Consider the following 15,750-nt stretch of genomic DNA (forward strand, 5'->3'; position numbering starts at 1 on the left):
AATCCTCTCCCCTCCTTACCCATGACATGGAAAGAGACAACCCTACAGTCAGTTCCAAGTACTGGAAAAGCTCCATAACCCCTCTGGATTCCTCTCTATCTTACCCCATGCAAAGCCAACAAGACATTCCTTTCCCTCTTACTGGCTCGGCATCCAGCCATAATCTGAAACTGACAGAAGATGAGAAAGTAGGAGATAAACGTTCCTTCTGTTGACTTGGAATGGGTGTGGTAAAGGTAGAAAGGGTCTAGGGGTGTTACTGGATGTTTTAGAAGAAATTTGTGGGTTAAATATTTGGGGGAGGGGGCATTTATTTTTTTCTGGGCTTAAGTGTAGATTAGTAAGAGGCCCAGGATATGCTCTCACCTCATTTATAAACTGCTAGCATTTCTAGTAAGGATGCTAAACAGTTCACTAAAGTCCAAGACCAGATGCTAAATTTGATGGGCTAGAAATCATGCATTAAAGGCTTTAGCAAACACTACTACCCTGCTACTCTACAATTTTGCATATGCAGGTACATTACAATTTAGAATACCTGCCTATGTGCTACATAGGAGACATTTTGTCCCATGTTAAAAGGCTTGCTAAACAGCACATTAACATGCACCCCAGTAGTGGTTTTTGTAAGTGTTACAGGTATACAAAGGCCTTATAATTTGAACATGACTAAGATTTATTTATCTTTGGTATCAGTGAAATATGAACATGAACACTATTTAAATATCACTGGAGAATCTATCAACACGAAAATAAACAGTAGCAAAAGCCCAGTGATCATACCTCTAGTATTACACATGCATATACTATATAAAATATATCCCATTTAATATAAAAAATTATAAAAATAGCAAGAATCTAGGTATATTACTTCCCTTAACATCCTTAAGAACATAACATAAAAATAGCTATACTGGGTCAGACCAATGGTCCACCTAGCCCAATATCCTGTTTTCAACAGTGGCCAATCCAGGTCACAAGTACCTAGCAGAAAGCCAAATAGTAACAACATTCTATGCTACCAATCCCAGGACAAGCAGTGGCTTCCCCATGTCTGTCTCTTTAGCAGACTATGGACGTATCCTCCAGGAACTTGTCCAAATCTTGTGTTTTCCTTGTTTACATGATGCTTCTTGATGTATTCAAGCTAGAAGAATATTTGAAAATAGTGATCCGTTTAAATCACTTTTTCTGCACCTTATTATATTTTACTTGCAATCAATTCCCGGCTTCACTTGCCTCCATAGAAGACAGGATTCTAGATGTACTCTTGCCTCCTTAGGTCTTTGGACCCTTGCATCTCAACAATTGATAATACACGGCTCTAAGTACACTTGCTTTAACAGTATTAATATAATGAGGACTTGATGATATCAAATGAAACTGTTCAAGCTTTGCTCTCACAGGACCCTTTTGCAATACAACATATGATTATAAATAGTAAGCAAATCATTATCAAGAGACAACAATGGATCATGCAAGTTTACCCATGTAACCAGCAACCCGTGACCGATCCATTACATAACCCATTATCCACATAATCAATGAATTACTTCTGTAACTGTTGAATAAGTCACGACTTAGACATTTAACAAGGGAAACACTATTACCAAGCATTCTGCCAAGTCACTAACTATGAGAAAGCTATTCCCATGTATCCCCCACTCAAAATGACCAATTTAATAGATAACTGAAGAAATATTTGAAATTAGGCTTGAATAGGTAATGCCCCTACTTATATTCAAAAGGTGACCTCTGTCCCCCCTTTTTTTAATCGACCCATGGCCCATCTGACCCATCCATTTTTTTGACCTGTCTGACTCACTGACCTATTGCTTGCTTTATCAGTCTCTAGGTATATAATAGTGATGTACATGTACTAAATTATGTGCTGATTCATATTAAGAAGAAATCATTGATCGTGTTAAGCAATTTTATGATACGTAAGGCAAGATCCTGGGTCAGCTGTGCAATTTATGGTGGTAGCTATTAAATGTAGTAGATATTTTACTTCCAAGAGAACTCTACATTATTTTTAGTAAATGATCTGGATAAAGTCACTTTGGTACAAAAATAAGACATTGTTTAGTCCTACAAGATTTATTTTACTACTAATGCACAAATTTATGCATATAAAGCTCTACTGGAGAAATAAAAATCAATAAGAGATGGGTGTATCTTTAGAGAAGGGAGAAGTTTGAATGAATTTAAAGTTTTTTGATATGCACCTTCTAGTACAGCCATGTTAGAAACATAAGGGGTCAAACAGAACTACTTATTTTTCTCACAAATATGTCTTTAAACAATAAGGAATCTCTCATTTACTGAGCATTGGGTTCAGAGGAATATCATTTGTACAATCAATGCTACTTGTCTTCAAGTTTTATTCTTGCACTTTTGAAAAGACTTTTATACCAACTAATTTAAAGGTTATATATAAAATACGTTGCTTGACTAATACTTGTGCAAAGAAATACAAAAGACCAATTTAACTAAAATGAATTTAGCAGGTATCTTAAATATTTGGGACAAAAACTATACACTAAATTGACCTTTACAAATGATATCACAGTTTGAAGAATGACTGTGTTAGTAACTTTGAAAGTAAGCATGCATGCCCTGCAGACAATATCAAAATTGCTTTCAACAGGGAATGCCTTGTGGAGTTTCCCTTTGAAAATAGGGCTGCTGCATATATGGATGTGTTTACACTCAAATACTTTGGCATCTACCTTGAAGCAGATGAAAAGTGAATTGTATGTAGAGACCTGAAAATGAAATGTGTGTATTTTCACTCTGACCTAATTATACTCCTCCTATGTGCAGGTAAAATTATGTATGCTATGAAACTGAGTTGCACTTTTACCCACATATGGTGGAGGTGGGCAATTCTGAAAATTTGTTTTGATCCTTCTATCTTTAAAGCATGAAACTAACTGATCTATAACCACCACATTACTTAATCACCAAACTTTCTTTGGTATGGTAATTTCTGAATAAACTACTGAATTTCCACAGAAGTCCCAGCTCAGTGGCCTAGTGGTTAGGGTGGTGGACTTTGGTCCTGGGGAACTGAGGAACTGAGTTTGATTCCCACTTCAGGCACAGGCAGCTCCTTGTGACTCTGGGCAAGTCACTTAACCCTCCATTGCCCCATGTAAGCCGCACTGAGCCTGCCATGAGTGGGAAAGCGCGGGGTACAAATGTAACAAAAAAAATACTCTGATTTTGAGAACATTTTAAGTTCTTAGCACATTCTTTTAAAGATGAGTCTACTGTGTAATTTATAGCAGTCCTTTGGTTAAAATCACTTAAATGAATGCAATGTTGGGTTAGTCTTTTAGGAGCAGATATCCACAGACATAAGAATGTAAATGCCTGATGTAATCAGATGCTGAAAGTATGATCTTAAGCCTTAATGTGTAGTAAAAAAAAGTAACTATGACAGCCTTACAAAAAGTGAGCTAATGGTCAATTCTAACCATGGCCTAACAATATAGACCTTGCAAAACAAAAGGTAGAATCTCTATTAAATAATGCTTACCACAAAATTTTTACTGTCATATTTGATTAGCATATTGTCAAAAATGTGTCCAAATTCAGTAACTAATTCCCCCTAAAACTACAAATGGTGAACGATAAAAAGTAAAAATTTTGGATCTTTTAATTTGATGCATGGTTTCAAATTGTAAGTAGCTCCTTGTAAGTTTGAAAGAAAGAACCAAAAAAACAGTCTTGCCTCTCTCAAAAAGAGAATAGTAGTCAGTCTTCTTTTTTGTCAGAAGAACTTAAAAATTCGTCTTTGTTTCCAGAATAGATAGTAGTGCTAATAATTTGAGGTAATATAGCTGGACTTTCTCTGCTCTCAGGTGAATACACAAAGTATCTTTGCTGATCTAGGTACGTAGTAAATAACTTGGCATATACAGGATGTTTCAATGCAAAGTCTCTGAATTCATCTGAAATAAGACAACACAATTAGTTCAAACTCCAAATCTAATATTTAACAGAGATTGTTAATTACACTTGAGAAACTAGCACACGTGTGTTTAAAACATACCACTATCCACACCATGTCACTTATACATTTTCTAATCAGAGGTGAATGGGGTCCTGAGCCCATGGCAAAAAACAAATGTCACTGTTAATCTGTCAAACCTCAAACTTCAATGGACCCCTCTTCTCACCATGCAAATCAGCAGGGGGAAACCCTTACTGTTCCCCTCTCCACCAAGACTGGGCCCCCAATGTGGCTCTGAAGCCCAAATATTTGCCCAACCTGTTGTACAAAAATGACAAGGAAAAGTTTTACCTTACCTGATAATTTTCTTTCCTTTACTAGCAGCAGCAGATGAATCCAGGAACTGGTGGGTTGTATCTGCCTACCAGCAAGTGGAGAAAGAGAAACACTGAACTGAAGACAGTGATTCTGGACTTAAAGCTCCTCAGTCCTTCAGTATATATCGCATCACAAAGCAGAATAATAGAAACGTAGCATGCCAACTTTACATAACATGCCAACCTTCCACATAACGAGAGTAGAACAAAAAAACCAGAGGATAAAATTCTAGGGAATAAAACTGAAAAATGCATATTATATATATATATATATATATATAGGTTTTTTTTTCCTTTTTACCACTGCATCTGCAAGACCTGATGGAAAACAGAGTGACCACAATTGCAGCAAGTAACCCCGGGCGGGATCTTGGATTCATCTGCTGCGACTAAAGGAAAGAAAAAGAAAGACGTGAAGCCCAAGTAGCAGCCTGACAAATCTCCTGCAAGGAAAGAGAAACTCACTTCAGCCCACGATAACGAATGCACACGTGTCGAATGTGCTCGCAAAGCCTCCAAAGACCGTCCTTCCACAATATACGTTGAAGTAGGCATTTCCTTCAGCCACCGAGCTATCGTGGCTTTGGAAGCAGCATAACCCCTTCTGGGTTTGGACAAGAGCATGAAGAGGTGATTTGAGTAACAAAAGTGATTAGTCATCTGCAAATAACGTCAAATAGCCCTACGCATATCCAACCGGCACAGCTGAGCAAAAGAATTGGGGAAATCCACCGTCTGAAAGGAAGGAAGGAAAAGCTGTTGATTCAGATGAAAAGCAGACACGACTTCCGGTAGACAGGAAGGCACCATTCAAATGGAGAACCAGATTCCGAAAACTGCAGGAAAGGCTCCCAACATGACAACACTTATCTTGCAGACGTCATGGCCTTTATCTGATGCTAAGTGCAATGGCTCGAATGGCGCTTTCTGCAGTCCTTATAGCACCAAACCTAAACTACAAGAAGGGCAAGGACTCCGAAGTGGAGGACAAAGGTGCAGGGCTCCCCCCCCCCCCCACAGAAAACGAGTCACATCGGGATGAGCCTCAACCGAAGAACCGTCCAAGGAAACAAGTCAGGGCTGCGACCTGGACTCTCAGTGAGTTGTAAGCCAAACCCTTCTGCAGTTTGTCCTGCAAAAAGGCCAACATCTGTGAAATTGACACCTAAAGAAGTGACCAAGCATGAGCAACACACCAAGCCAATAATGTTCACCAAAGACATGCATATGCCGTAAGCATGGAATGCTTTGAGCCACAGCAAAGTTCCTATGACAGAATCGGAATAGCCCTTCTTTCACAAATCAAGACCACTCAAGAGCCAAGCCGTAAGACCAAAGCGGGAAGGATCTTCCAAGACCACCTGACCCTGATGAAGAAGGTCCAGCACCAATGGAATCCAAAAGGACTCCTCCAGCAGCAGATGAACTACGTTCGCATACCACGGTTGACATGGCCAATCTGGCGCTACCAGAATGACCCTACCCCGGTGAAGCCATATTTTTGAATAACCCGGCCGATCAAAGGCCAAGAGGGAAACACATACAGCAGCTTCTTCTCTGGCCAAGGTTGCAACAGAGTAGCTGGACCTCCAGAGTCACTGTTTTCAGTTTAGACTGAATTTCTCTATCTCCACTTGCTGGTAGGTAGATACAACACATCAGTTCCTGGATTCATCTGCTGCAGAGTATAAGGAAACGTTTTTACTTGAATATATATATATATATATATATATATATATATATACATACAAAACAAGCAGATGAACAAAGTGAAATAGTTACATTTAAAGTTGCCACTTGAGACTCACTAAAGTCATCCAGCGAAAAGAAAATTGGGTAACATTTTACTATATACCAAGCTCATGAGATTTTAAAAATAGATCAGTGTCCTACCAAGCAAAAGTCAACACTTCCAGGTAGTTTATCTGAGTCAAGTATAAAAGCCAGAGACCATGCTGCTACAAGACTCTGGAGATCTATTGGGTTTCAGAGGTGACTCAGGAAATTATAGACTGATGAGCCTGATGTCGGTGCCGGGAAAAATGGTAGAGACTATTATAAAGAAAAAAAACCTGTTGAACCTCTACATAGACATGGATCAGTGAAACAAAGGCAACATGAATTTAGTCAAAGGAAATCTTGCCTCACCATTCTGCTACATTTCTTTGAAGGGGTGAATAAACATACGGACAAAGGTGAGCCAGTTGATATTGTGTACCTGGATTTTCAAAAGGCATTTGGAAAAGTACCTCATGAATGACTCCTCAGGAAATTAGAGTGTCATGGGATAGGAGGCAGTGTCAAATTGTGGATTAAGAACTGGTTAAAAGATAGAAAACAGAGCCGGGTTTGACGGTCAGTATTCTTAATGGAGAAGTGTAGATAGTGGGATTCCCCAAGGGCATGTAGTGGGACCACTGCTTTTTAACATATTTATAAATGATCTAGAGATGGGATTAACTAGTGAGGTGATTAAATTTGCTGCTGACACAAAGTTATTCAGCCACAAGAGGATTGTGAAAAATTGCAACAGGATCTTACGAGACTGGGCATCTAAATGACAGATGACATTTAGTGTTAACAAGTGCAAAGTGATGCAAGCATTTCCTCATAGCTGTATCCGGGGTGACTCCAGTTCCACCCCGATCTTCCCAGGGCCTTCTCTCCAAGTGCCCAGAGTTCCCCAGGTGCTTTTTGGCTAGGATCAGGCGACCCTCAGGGGGAGGAATGCTGGCTTCGGCCTAACCCCTGGTAAGCCTTTCCTCAGCTGAGAGGTACCCACCTCTACCACCGGCTGCCTTTCAGGTGCTGTGGAGGACTTGCAGCTCATCTGCATATCCTTACAGCCTTCTCCGGGGTGACACCCAGGTCCACCCCGATCCACTCAGGGCCTCCGCTCTAGGTGCCCAGCGCTCCCACCAGGTGCTGTGGAGGACTTGCAGCCCTTCTGCATTTCCTCATAGCTGTATCCGGGGTGACTCCAGTTCCACCCCGATCTTCCCAGGGCCTTCTCTCCAAGTGCCCAGAGTTCCCCAGGTGCTTTTTGGCTAGGATCAGGCGACCCTCAGGGGGAGGAATGCTGGCTTCGGCCTAACCCCTGGTAAGCCTTTCCTCAGCTGAGAGGTACCCACCTCTACCACCGGCTGCCTTTCAGGTGCTGTGGAGGACTTGCAGCTCATCTGCATATCCTTACAGCCTTCTCCGGGGTGACACCCAGGTCCACCCCGATCCACTCAGGGCCTCCGCTCTAGGTGCCGCGCGCCTAACGGCGCGCGGGGCATTTTTCTCTTTGTATCTAATCTTTTTCCAGTTGCTAAAGTACCTTAATCATTTATGGCCCCTATTCACATTCTCTTCCTAGCTCTGTCCCTTCCTAATCTTTTCCCTCACCCCCTACCTCTCTCCGCTACAGGAACTCACTTCCCATCCATTGACTTCATCACCTCACCTTCTCTCCTACCCTCTTCCTCCCTCTTGGCTTTTAATCTCCGTCTCTTTCTTCCCTCCATTTTGCCTTCCCCATTCCACCTAAATACCTCTCGCCTTCGACGCCTTCGTGGCCACACCTCTCCTACTCTCCTCCGCTCTCTTTTACTCCTTCTCTTACTCTCAGCTGGTGACATCAATCCCAATCCTGGCCCTCCTCACCAACTATTATCCAAACTCTACAGATCTCACCGTGACCTCTCTAACCTCATCTCTATTCCTCTACTCCCCTCCTCTTCTCTGCCCTTCTCTTGCGCCCTATGGAATGCCCGCTCTATCTGTAACAAACTCCCCTATATCCAGGACCTCTTTATCTCGCGTCACCTCCATCTGCTCGCCATAACAGAAACCTGGCTCTGCCCTGATGACTCTGCTTCAGTCGCAGCCCTGTGCCATGGCGGTTATCTATTTTCACATACTCCTCGCTCTGCTGGCCGTGGGGGCGGTGTTGGACTACTTCTCTCTCCCTCCTCCAGATTTCAACCCCTTCTTCCACCTCAATCTCACTGTTTTTCCTCCTTTGAAGTCCACTCTATCCGCCTTTTCTCTCCTCTGCCTCTTCGAATAGCGGTCATTTATCGTCCCCCTGATAAGTCCCTTTCATCCTTTCTCAGTGACTTTGATGCCTGGCTTGCCTTCTTCCATGATCCTTCCTCCCCCTCTCTCATCCTTGGTGACTTTAATATTCCTGCTAATGATCCTTCCAACTCTTATATTTCCAAGTTACTCGCTTTAACGTCGTCCTTTAATCTCCAACTATGCTCCACCTCCCCCACTCATCAAAATGGTCACTGTCTTGATCTCATCTTCTCTTCCAACTGTTCACCCTCTAGTTTCCTTGCCTCCGATCTTCCCCTCTCTGATCACCATCTTATAACTTTCACACTTAAATCTCCTCCCTCCCAGTCCCGTCCTATCCTATCTAATTTATCTAGGAATCTTCACGACATTGACCCTTCATCTCTATCCTCCCATGTTTCAAACCTCCTCTCTACTGTGGCACCATCCACGTCTGTCAACGAGGCTGTTTCTTCTTACAACAATACTCTATCCTCTGCCTTAGACACTCTTGCACCTTTGATGACCCGCCCTGTAAGGCGTACAAAACCCCAACCTTGGCTGACTTCTAATATCCGCTATCTACGTTCCTGTACCCGCTCCGCCGAACGCCTCTGGCGGAAATCTCGGGCCCTTGCTGATTTCTTACACTTTAAGTTCATGCTGACCTCCTTCCAATCTGCTCTTTTACGTGCCAAACAGGATTATTATATCCAACTGACCAACTCTCTTGGCTCTAATCCTCGACTTCTCTTCACCACATTGAACTCTCTCCTCAAGGTGCCCCCCCAACTCCCCCTTCATTATCTCCTCAGACCCTTGCTGAATTCTTTCACAACAAGGTTCAAAAGATAAACCTTGCTTTCTCTACCTCACCAGCTCTCCCTCCACTAGTCCGTTCCCCTCTCTCTCCTTCCCCTCATTCCCTTTCCTCCTTTCCTGAAGTTACTATTGAGGAAACTACACTTCTCCTTTCTTCCTCAAAATGTACCACCTGTTCCTCTGATCCCATTCCCACCCACCTTCTTAATGCCATCTCTCCTACTCTTATTCCTTTTATCTGTCACATTCTCAACCTCTCACTTTCCACTGCGACTGTCCCTGCTTCCTTTAAACATGCTGTGGTCACACCTCTCCTTAAGAAGCCTTCACTTGACCCTACTTGTCCCTCTAATTACCGACCCATCTCCCTCCTTCCTTTTCTCTCCAAATTACTTGAGCGTGCTGTTCACCGCCGCTGCCTTGATTTTCTCTCCTCACATGCTATTCTTGACCCACTACAATCTGGTTTTCGCCCTCTCCACTCAACTGAAACTGCGCTTACTAAAGTCTCCAATGACCTATTACTGGCTAAATCCAGAGGTCAATATTCCATCCTCATTCTTCTTGATCTTTCCGCTGCTTTTGACACTGTCGATCACAGCATACTTCTCGATACCCTGTCCTCACTTGGATTCCAGGGCTCTGTCCTTTCCTGGTTCTCTTCCTACCTCTCCCTCCGCACCTTTAGTGTTCACTCTGGTGGATCCTCTTCTACTTCTATCCCTCTGCCTGTCGGTGTACCTCAGGGTTCTGTTCTTGGTCCCCTCCTCTTTTCTATCTACACTTCTTCCCTTGGTTCATTAATCTCATCCCATGGCTTTTCCTACCACCTCTATGCTGATGACTCCCAAATCTACCTTTCTACCCCTGATATCTCACCTTGCATCCAAACCAAAGTTTCAGCGTGCTTGTCTGACATTGCTGCCTGGATGTCTCAACGCCACCTGAAATTAAATATGACCAAAACCGAGCTTCTCATTTTCCCCCCCAAACCCACCTCCCCGCTCCCCCCGTTTTCTATTTCTGTTGATGGCTCTCTCATTCTCCCTGTCTCCTCAGCTCGAAACCTTGGGGTCATCTTTGACTCTTCTCTCTCCTTCTCTGCTCATATCCAGCAGACCGCCAAGACCTGTCGTTTCTTTCTTTACAACATCCGTAAAATCCGCCCCTTTCTTTCCGAGCACTCTACCAAAACCCTCATCCACACCCTTGTCACCTCTCGTTTAGACTACTGCAATCTGCTTCTTGCTGGCCTCCCACTTAGTCACCTCTCCCCTCTCCAGTCGGTTCAAAACTCTGCTGCCCGTCTCATCTTCCGCCAGGGTCGCTTTACTCATACTACCCCTCTCCTCAAGACCCTTCACTGGCTCCCTATCCGTTTTCGCATCCTGTTCAAACTTCTTCTACTAACCTATAAATGTATTCACTCTGCTGCTCCCCAGTATCTCTCCACACTCGTCCTTCCCTACACCCCTTCCCGTGCACTCCGCTCCATGGATAAATCCTTCTTATCTGTTCCCTTCTCCACTACTGCCAACTCCAGACTTCGCGCCTTCTATCTCGCTGCACCCTACGCCTGGAATAAACTTCCTGAGCCCCTACGTCTTGCCCCATCCTTGGCCACCTTTAAATCTAGACTGAAAACCCACCTCTTTAACATTGCTTTTGACTCGTAACCACTTGTAACCACTCGCCTCCACCTACCCTCCTCTCTTCCTTCCCGTTCACATTAATTTGATTTGATTTGCTTACTTTATTTATTTTTTGTCTATTAGATTGTAAGCTCTTTGAGCAGGGACTGTCTTTCTTCTATGTTTGTACAGCGCTGCGTATGCCTTGTAGCGCTATAGAAATGCTAAATAGTAGTAGTAGTAGTAGAAGAGGAGCTCAAACTATAGCTAGGTGATGCAAGGCTTTATATTAGGAGTCGATGCCCAGGAAATGGATCTAGGTATTATCATTGATGATATGTTGAAACCCTCTACTCAGTATGCAGTTGTGGCTAAGAAAGCAAACAGAATGTTAGGAATGATTAAGAAAGGAATGGCGAACAAACCTGAGATTATTATAATGACTTTGTATCACTCCATGGTAAGACCACACCTCGAATACTGTGTGCAATTTTGGTCACATCGCAAAAAAGATATAGCAGAATTACAAAAGGTACAGAGAAGGGTAATGAAAATGATAACAGGATGGGATGACAGCTTTATGAAGAAAGATTAAATAGGCTACGGCTCTTCATCTTGAAGAAGAGACAGCTGAGGGGAAATGAGATAGAAGTCTATAAAATACTGAGAGGAGTGGAAATGGTAGACGTGATTCGCTTGTTTACTCTTTCCAGCAATACAAGGACTAGGGGGCATGCAATGAAGCTACTAAGTAGCAAATTTAGAAAAAAATCAGTGAAAATATTTCTTCACTCAACCTGCAATTGAACTCCGAAATTCATTACCAGACAATGTGGTTAAAGCAGGGTTTAAGAGAGTTTGGATAATCTCCTAAAAGAAAAATCCATACATTTTTCTAGAATAAACTGTTTATCCTAGAAAAATCCTACATTTTTCTAGGATAAGCAGCATAAAATCTGTTTTTTGGTACATTGTCAGGTACTTGTGACCTGGATTAGCCACTGCTGGAAACAGTACACTGTGCTTAATGGACTTTTTGTCTTTCCCAGTATGACATATTCTTAAAGAGGGAAGACTGCAAATGAAAGGAATTAGGGGAAAGGGCATAAACTGTAGGAAAGGAGGATGTTTCCACATCTCCTGAACCGTTATTTGTGGAAGTGGCATCACAGACCTTACATATCCTGAAGCACTACCCTATACTTCCTGTGGAAAAGCCCAGTAATGTCTAAAGAGATAACATTAATTCTTTGGCATTCTATTGGGTACTTATGATTTGGTATCAATGAATCTTTGGTCTGATCCAAAACACACAACTGATGCTTTTATGGTAAACTGTGAAAGAAAAATTCAGTAGCAATCAATAGTGCCATTGTCTCATGAACTATGGACTACTGCAAAAGGATTGCTGGAGCAATCATTTGTAGTATCTAACACATTGGTTCATTCCATCAGACTAGAGAAGAGCAGCTTATTTCATCCAAACCTGTGCCAACAGATCAAAGGCTAAAAAATGTCCAAAGACCACAGCAGGTCAAAAACACACTTAAGCAGTCCAGGGCTTTGGAAACCTGTATCTGAGCTGCCTGCATGGCCTCCTCTGTAATGATGCTTAAGCCTTTCTTCCTGTTTTACTCTGCCATTTTATGTTCTTTTGTCTTTCTTTCACTCACTCCTTCCACCACCCGAAGCCTAAGAGGGTTCACTATACTTAAAATGGTCTTTTCTCATTCATGGAATCTACATCTCTAGGAGGAAAGCTTTTCTCCCAGAATAAATTTCCAGTAAGTATCATGGGCCCTATTTACTAACCAGCATTAAGGCTTGACATGTATTTTATCAGGCAAAATTAAAATATGAAGCATGAAACTTACACATTTGCTGTTAGAGATGTTCCAATAACAGACGAAAAATATCTGTTAACTGCATTGTTAACTGTCATTACTTAATACTACCTCACTTGTGGGGACAAAGGCCTGACACCTCCCTATCAAGCTGCATGAAAGTTTACATAAGAACATAACAGCTATACTGGATCAGACCAATGGTCCATCTAGCCCAGTATCCTGCTTCCAAAAGTGGCCAATCCAGGTCACAAGTATCTTACAGAAACCTATTCCAGATGCTCCCACCTTCTGGTGAGCTACTGAAGAGGGACCTGTCAAGGAACCAGCTGCTTCTAAGAATAAAATGGCTAACACTGGCAGCAAAGACTTTTTATCAAAAGTTTGAAACCAAACAAGTTGATTATGAGGAGGCAACGGTGTATCAATAATGAAAAAGTGCCAAACTTAGAAGTTCAAAGCAAGGTGGTCATAGCAATGTAATTTTGAGCATCAAAGACCAGCTCGAGGGTACTATTTGTGCCAACTGCTCCCAGCCTTCTCTGGCCATTTTCAGTGTTGATCCTGACAGAGTAGGATCCAATCTTTTTCATGGAAGGTTGTGCTCTATAGCACCTTTTTGTGCAAATCTGTTTCTCAAGGAACACTTCTTCCTAGCAGCTTTTATTCTTCTGGCTGCTCTGTGAAGCATGACCATTTTTGTCTTGCTCACCTCGTTGCTGATTTTGCCTTTTCCTTGGCTGGGATCAATGGAAGGAATAAAGCTTTCATCTTGTGGGCCCTATATCCATGCATTTCTGGCAACATCTGTGCAGTGGGGACATCGTCTGGCTTGAGATATCCATAGCAGGCATGCAATAGCTCATGATGGAGGATTTCCACCTACACTTAATACTTCTTAAAACCACTGTCAGCATCTGTCATCATGTGTGTCAGATTAAACTCAATTTTCATGGAGCAGGTTGGGGAGGGGGAAGGGGAAAACTTTTCCTTGTAGGAGAAGACTGAGAAGATCCTCATTGAGCAAAAAAAGAACTCAAAACTGTGATAGGTAAAAGAAGCTTATGAAAGTGGTTATATGCTATACTGGTCTAGTCCATCAAATAATGTCAGTTATATTACAATGAAAGTAAAAACAAATATAAACTAATATAAAAACGCTATAGTTAAAAGTAGATCAATCCAAATCTTTAAAAAGGTGATATTTACCATAGGAAATTGTTCCTGAGCCATCTGCATCCATATCATGAAACATTTTTGAAGCACCAATATTATGCAATCCTAATGATGACCCTAAAAGAGAATTGAACTCATCTTCTGTTATGTAGCCATCTTCATCAATGTCAAACAGCTAAAGACAAAAGAAAGGAAATATATTAGTACAATAGCACAACTCTACTTGCCTGTACTACAATGCAACAGGGAACTCAAAATTCACGTTAAAGCAGTGGTCCTCAACCCAGTCCTTGGGACACACCCAGTCAATCAGTACTTCAGGTTACCTACAATGAATATGAAAGACAGATTTGCATACAATGAAGTACATGCAAATTTATTTCATGCATATTCAATGTTGATATCTCGAAAACAAAACAAGACAAGACAAACTTGGGTTGAAAACCTGTTAAAATAACATCACTGCTTATTTTAGAGGTCCTATTCGTGTTTTATACATCTGAAAATTGGCATTTTGATGTCAATATTGCATGGACATCCACGTGTTGATTTTATAAAACCAGGATATGGATGTCTGAAATTGCTGTATGTCCACATGGCAAGAGGCGTGGACTGGGTGTGTTTAGGGCAGGGCATGGGTGGGATTAACTCATGGACTTTCATCATCCGTGCGCGACCGTTCCCGCCAGTTGAATGACAAGCAAAAATGATGAAACGCAACTCCAAAGGGGAGGAGGGAGGGTAGGTGAGAACAATCATCCTGCTGTCCTCGGAGAACACCTGCTACAGGTATGTATCATTCACTTTCTCCGAGGACAAGCAGGCTGCTTGTTCTCACGACTGGGGTATCCCTAGCTCTCAGGCTCACTCAAAACAAGAACCCAGGTCAATTTAACCTCGCAACGGCGAGGGAACAACAGAAATTGACCTACGAAGAAGAAACTAACTGAGAGTGCAGCCTGACCAGAATAATTCGGGTCCTGGAGGGTGGAGTTGGATTTACACCCCAAACAGATTCTGCAGCACCGACTGCCCGAACCGACTGTCGCGTTGGGTATCCTGCTGGAGGCAGTAATGTGATGTGAATGTGTGGACAGATGACCACGTCGCAGCCTTGCAAATCTCTTCAATAGTGGCTGACTTCAAGTGAGCCACCGACGCTGCCATGTCTCTGACACTATGAGCCGTGACATGACCCTCAAGAGCCAGCCCAGCCTGGGCATAAGTGAAGGAAATGCAATCTGCTAGCCAATTGGAGATGGTGCGTTTCCCGACAGCGACCCCTAGCCTGTTAGGGTCGAAAGAAACAAACAATTGGGCGGACTGTCTGTGGGGCTGTGTCCGCTCCAAGTAGAAGGCCAATGCTCTCTTGCAGTCCAATGTGTGCAACTGACGTTCAGCAGGGCGGGTATGCGGTCTGGGGAAGAATGTTGGCAAGACAATTGACTGGTTAAGATGGAACTCCGACACCACCTTCGGCAGGAACTTTGGGTGGGTGCGGAGCACTACTCTGTTGTGATGAAATTTGGTATACGGAGCATGAGTTACCAGGGCCTGAAGCTCACTGACCCTACGAGCTGAAGTAACTGCCACCAAGAAAATGACCTTCCAGGTCAAGTACTTCAGATGGCAGGAATTCAGTGGCTCAAAAGGAGGTTTAATCAGCTGGGTGAGGACGACGTTGAGATCCCATGACACTGTAGGAGGCTTGATAGGGGGCTTTGACAAATGCAGGCCTCTCATGAATCGAACGACTAAAGGCTCTCCAGAGATGGCCTTACCTTCCACACGGTAATGGTAAGCACTAATCGCACTAAGGTGATTCCTTACTGAGTTGGTCTTGAGGCCAGACTCTGATAAGTGTAGAAGGTACTCAAGCAGGTTCTGTGCAGGGC

General features: G+C 42.7%; 1 protein-coding gene across 1 annotated transcript in view; it reads right to left on the reverse strand.

Moving 5' to 3' along the window:
- Positions 1–3,158: 3,158 nt before the first annotated feature.
- The window catches only part of LPCAT2 (lysophosphatidylcholine acyltransferase 2), a 157,433-nt gene continuing 144,841 nt past the window's right edge, over positions 3,159–15,750 (reverse strand). The window contains exons 13-14 of the mRNA XM_030204309.1: positions 13,889–14,030; positions 3,159–3,959 (exon numbers count right to left, since the gene is read on the reverse strand). Of these exons, the coding sequence (XP_030060169.1) occupies positions 3,763–3,959; positions 13,889–14,030 (339 nt within the window). The 3' untranslated portion in view covers positions 3,159–3,762. The remainder of the gene's footprint in view (positions 3,960–13,888; positions 14,031–15,750) is intronic.

The sequence above is a fragment of the Microcaecilia unicolor genome, chromosome 5 (genome assembly GCF_901765095.1).
Source record: "Microcaecilia unicolor chromosome 5, aMicUni1.1, whole genome shotgun sequence".
Taxonomy (NCBI): Eukaryota; Metazoa; Chordata; class Amphibia; order Gymnophiona; family Siphonopidae; genus Microcaecilia; species Microcaecilia unicolor.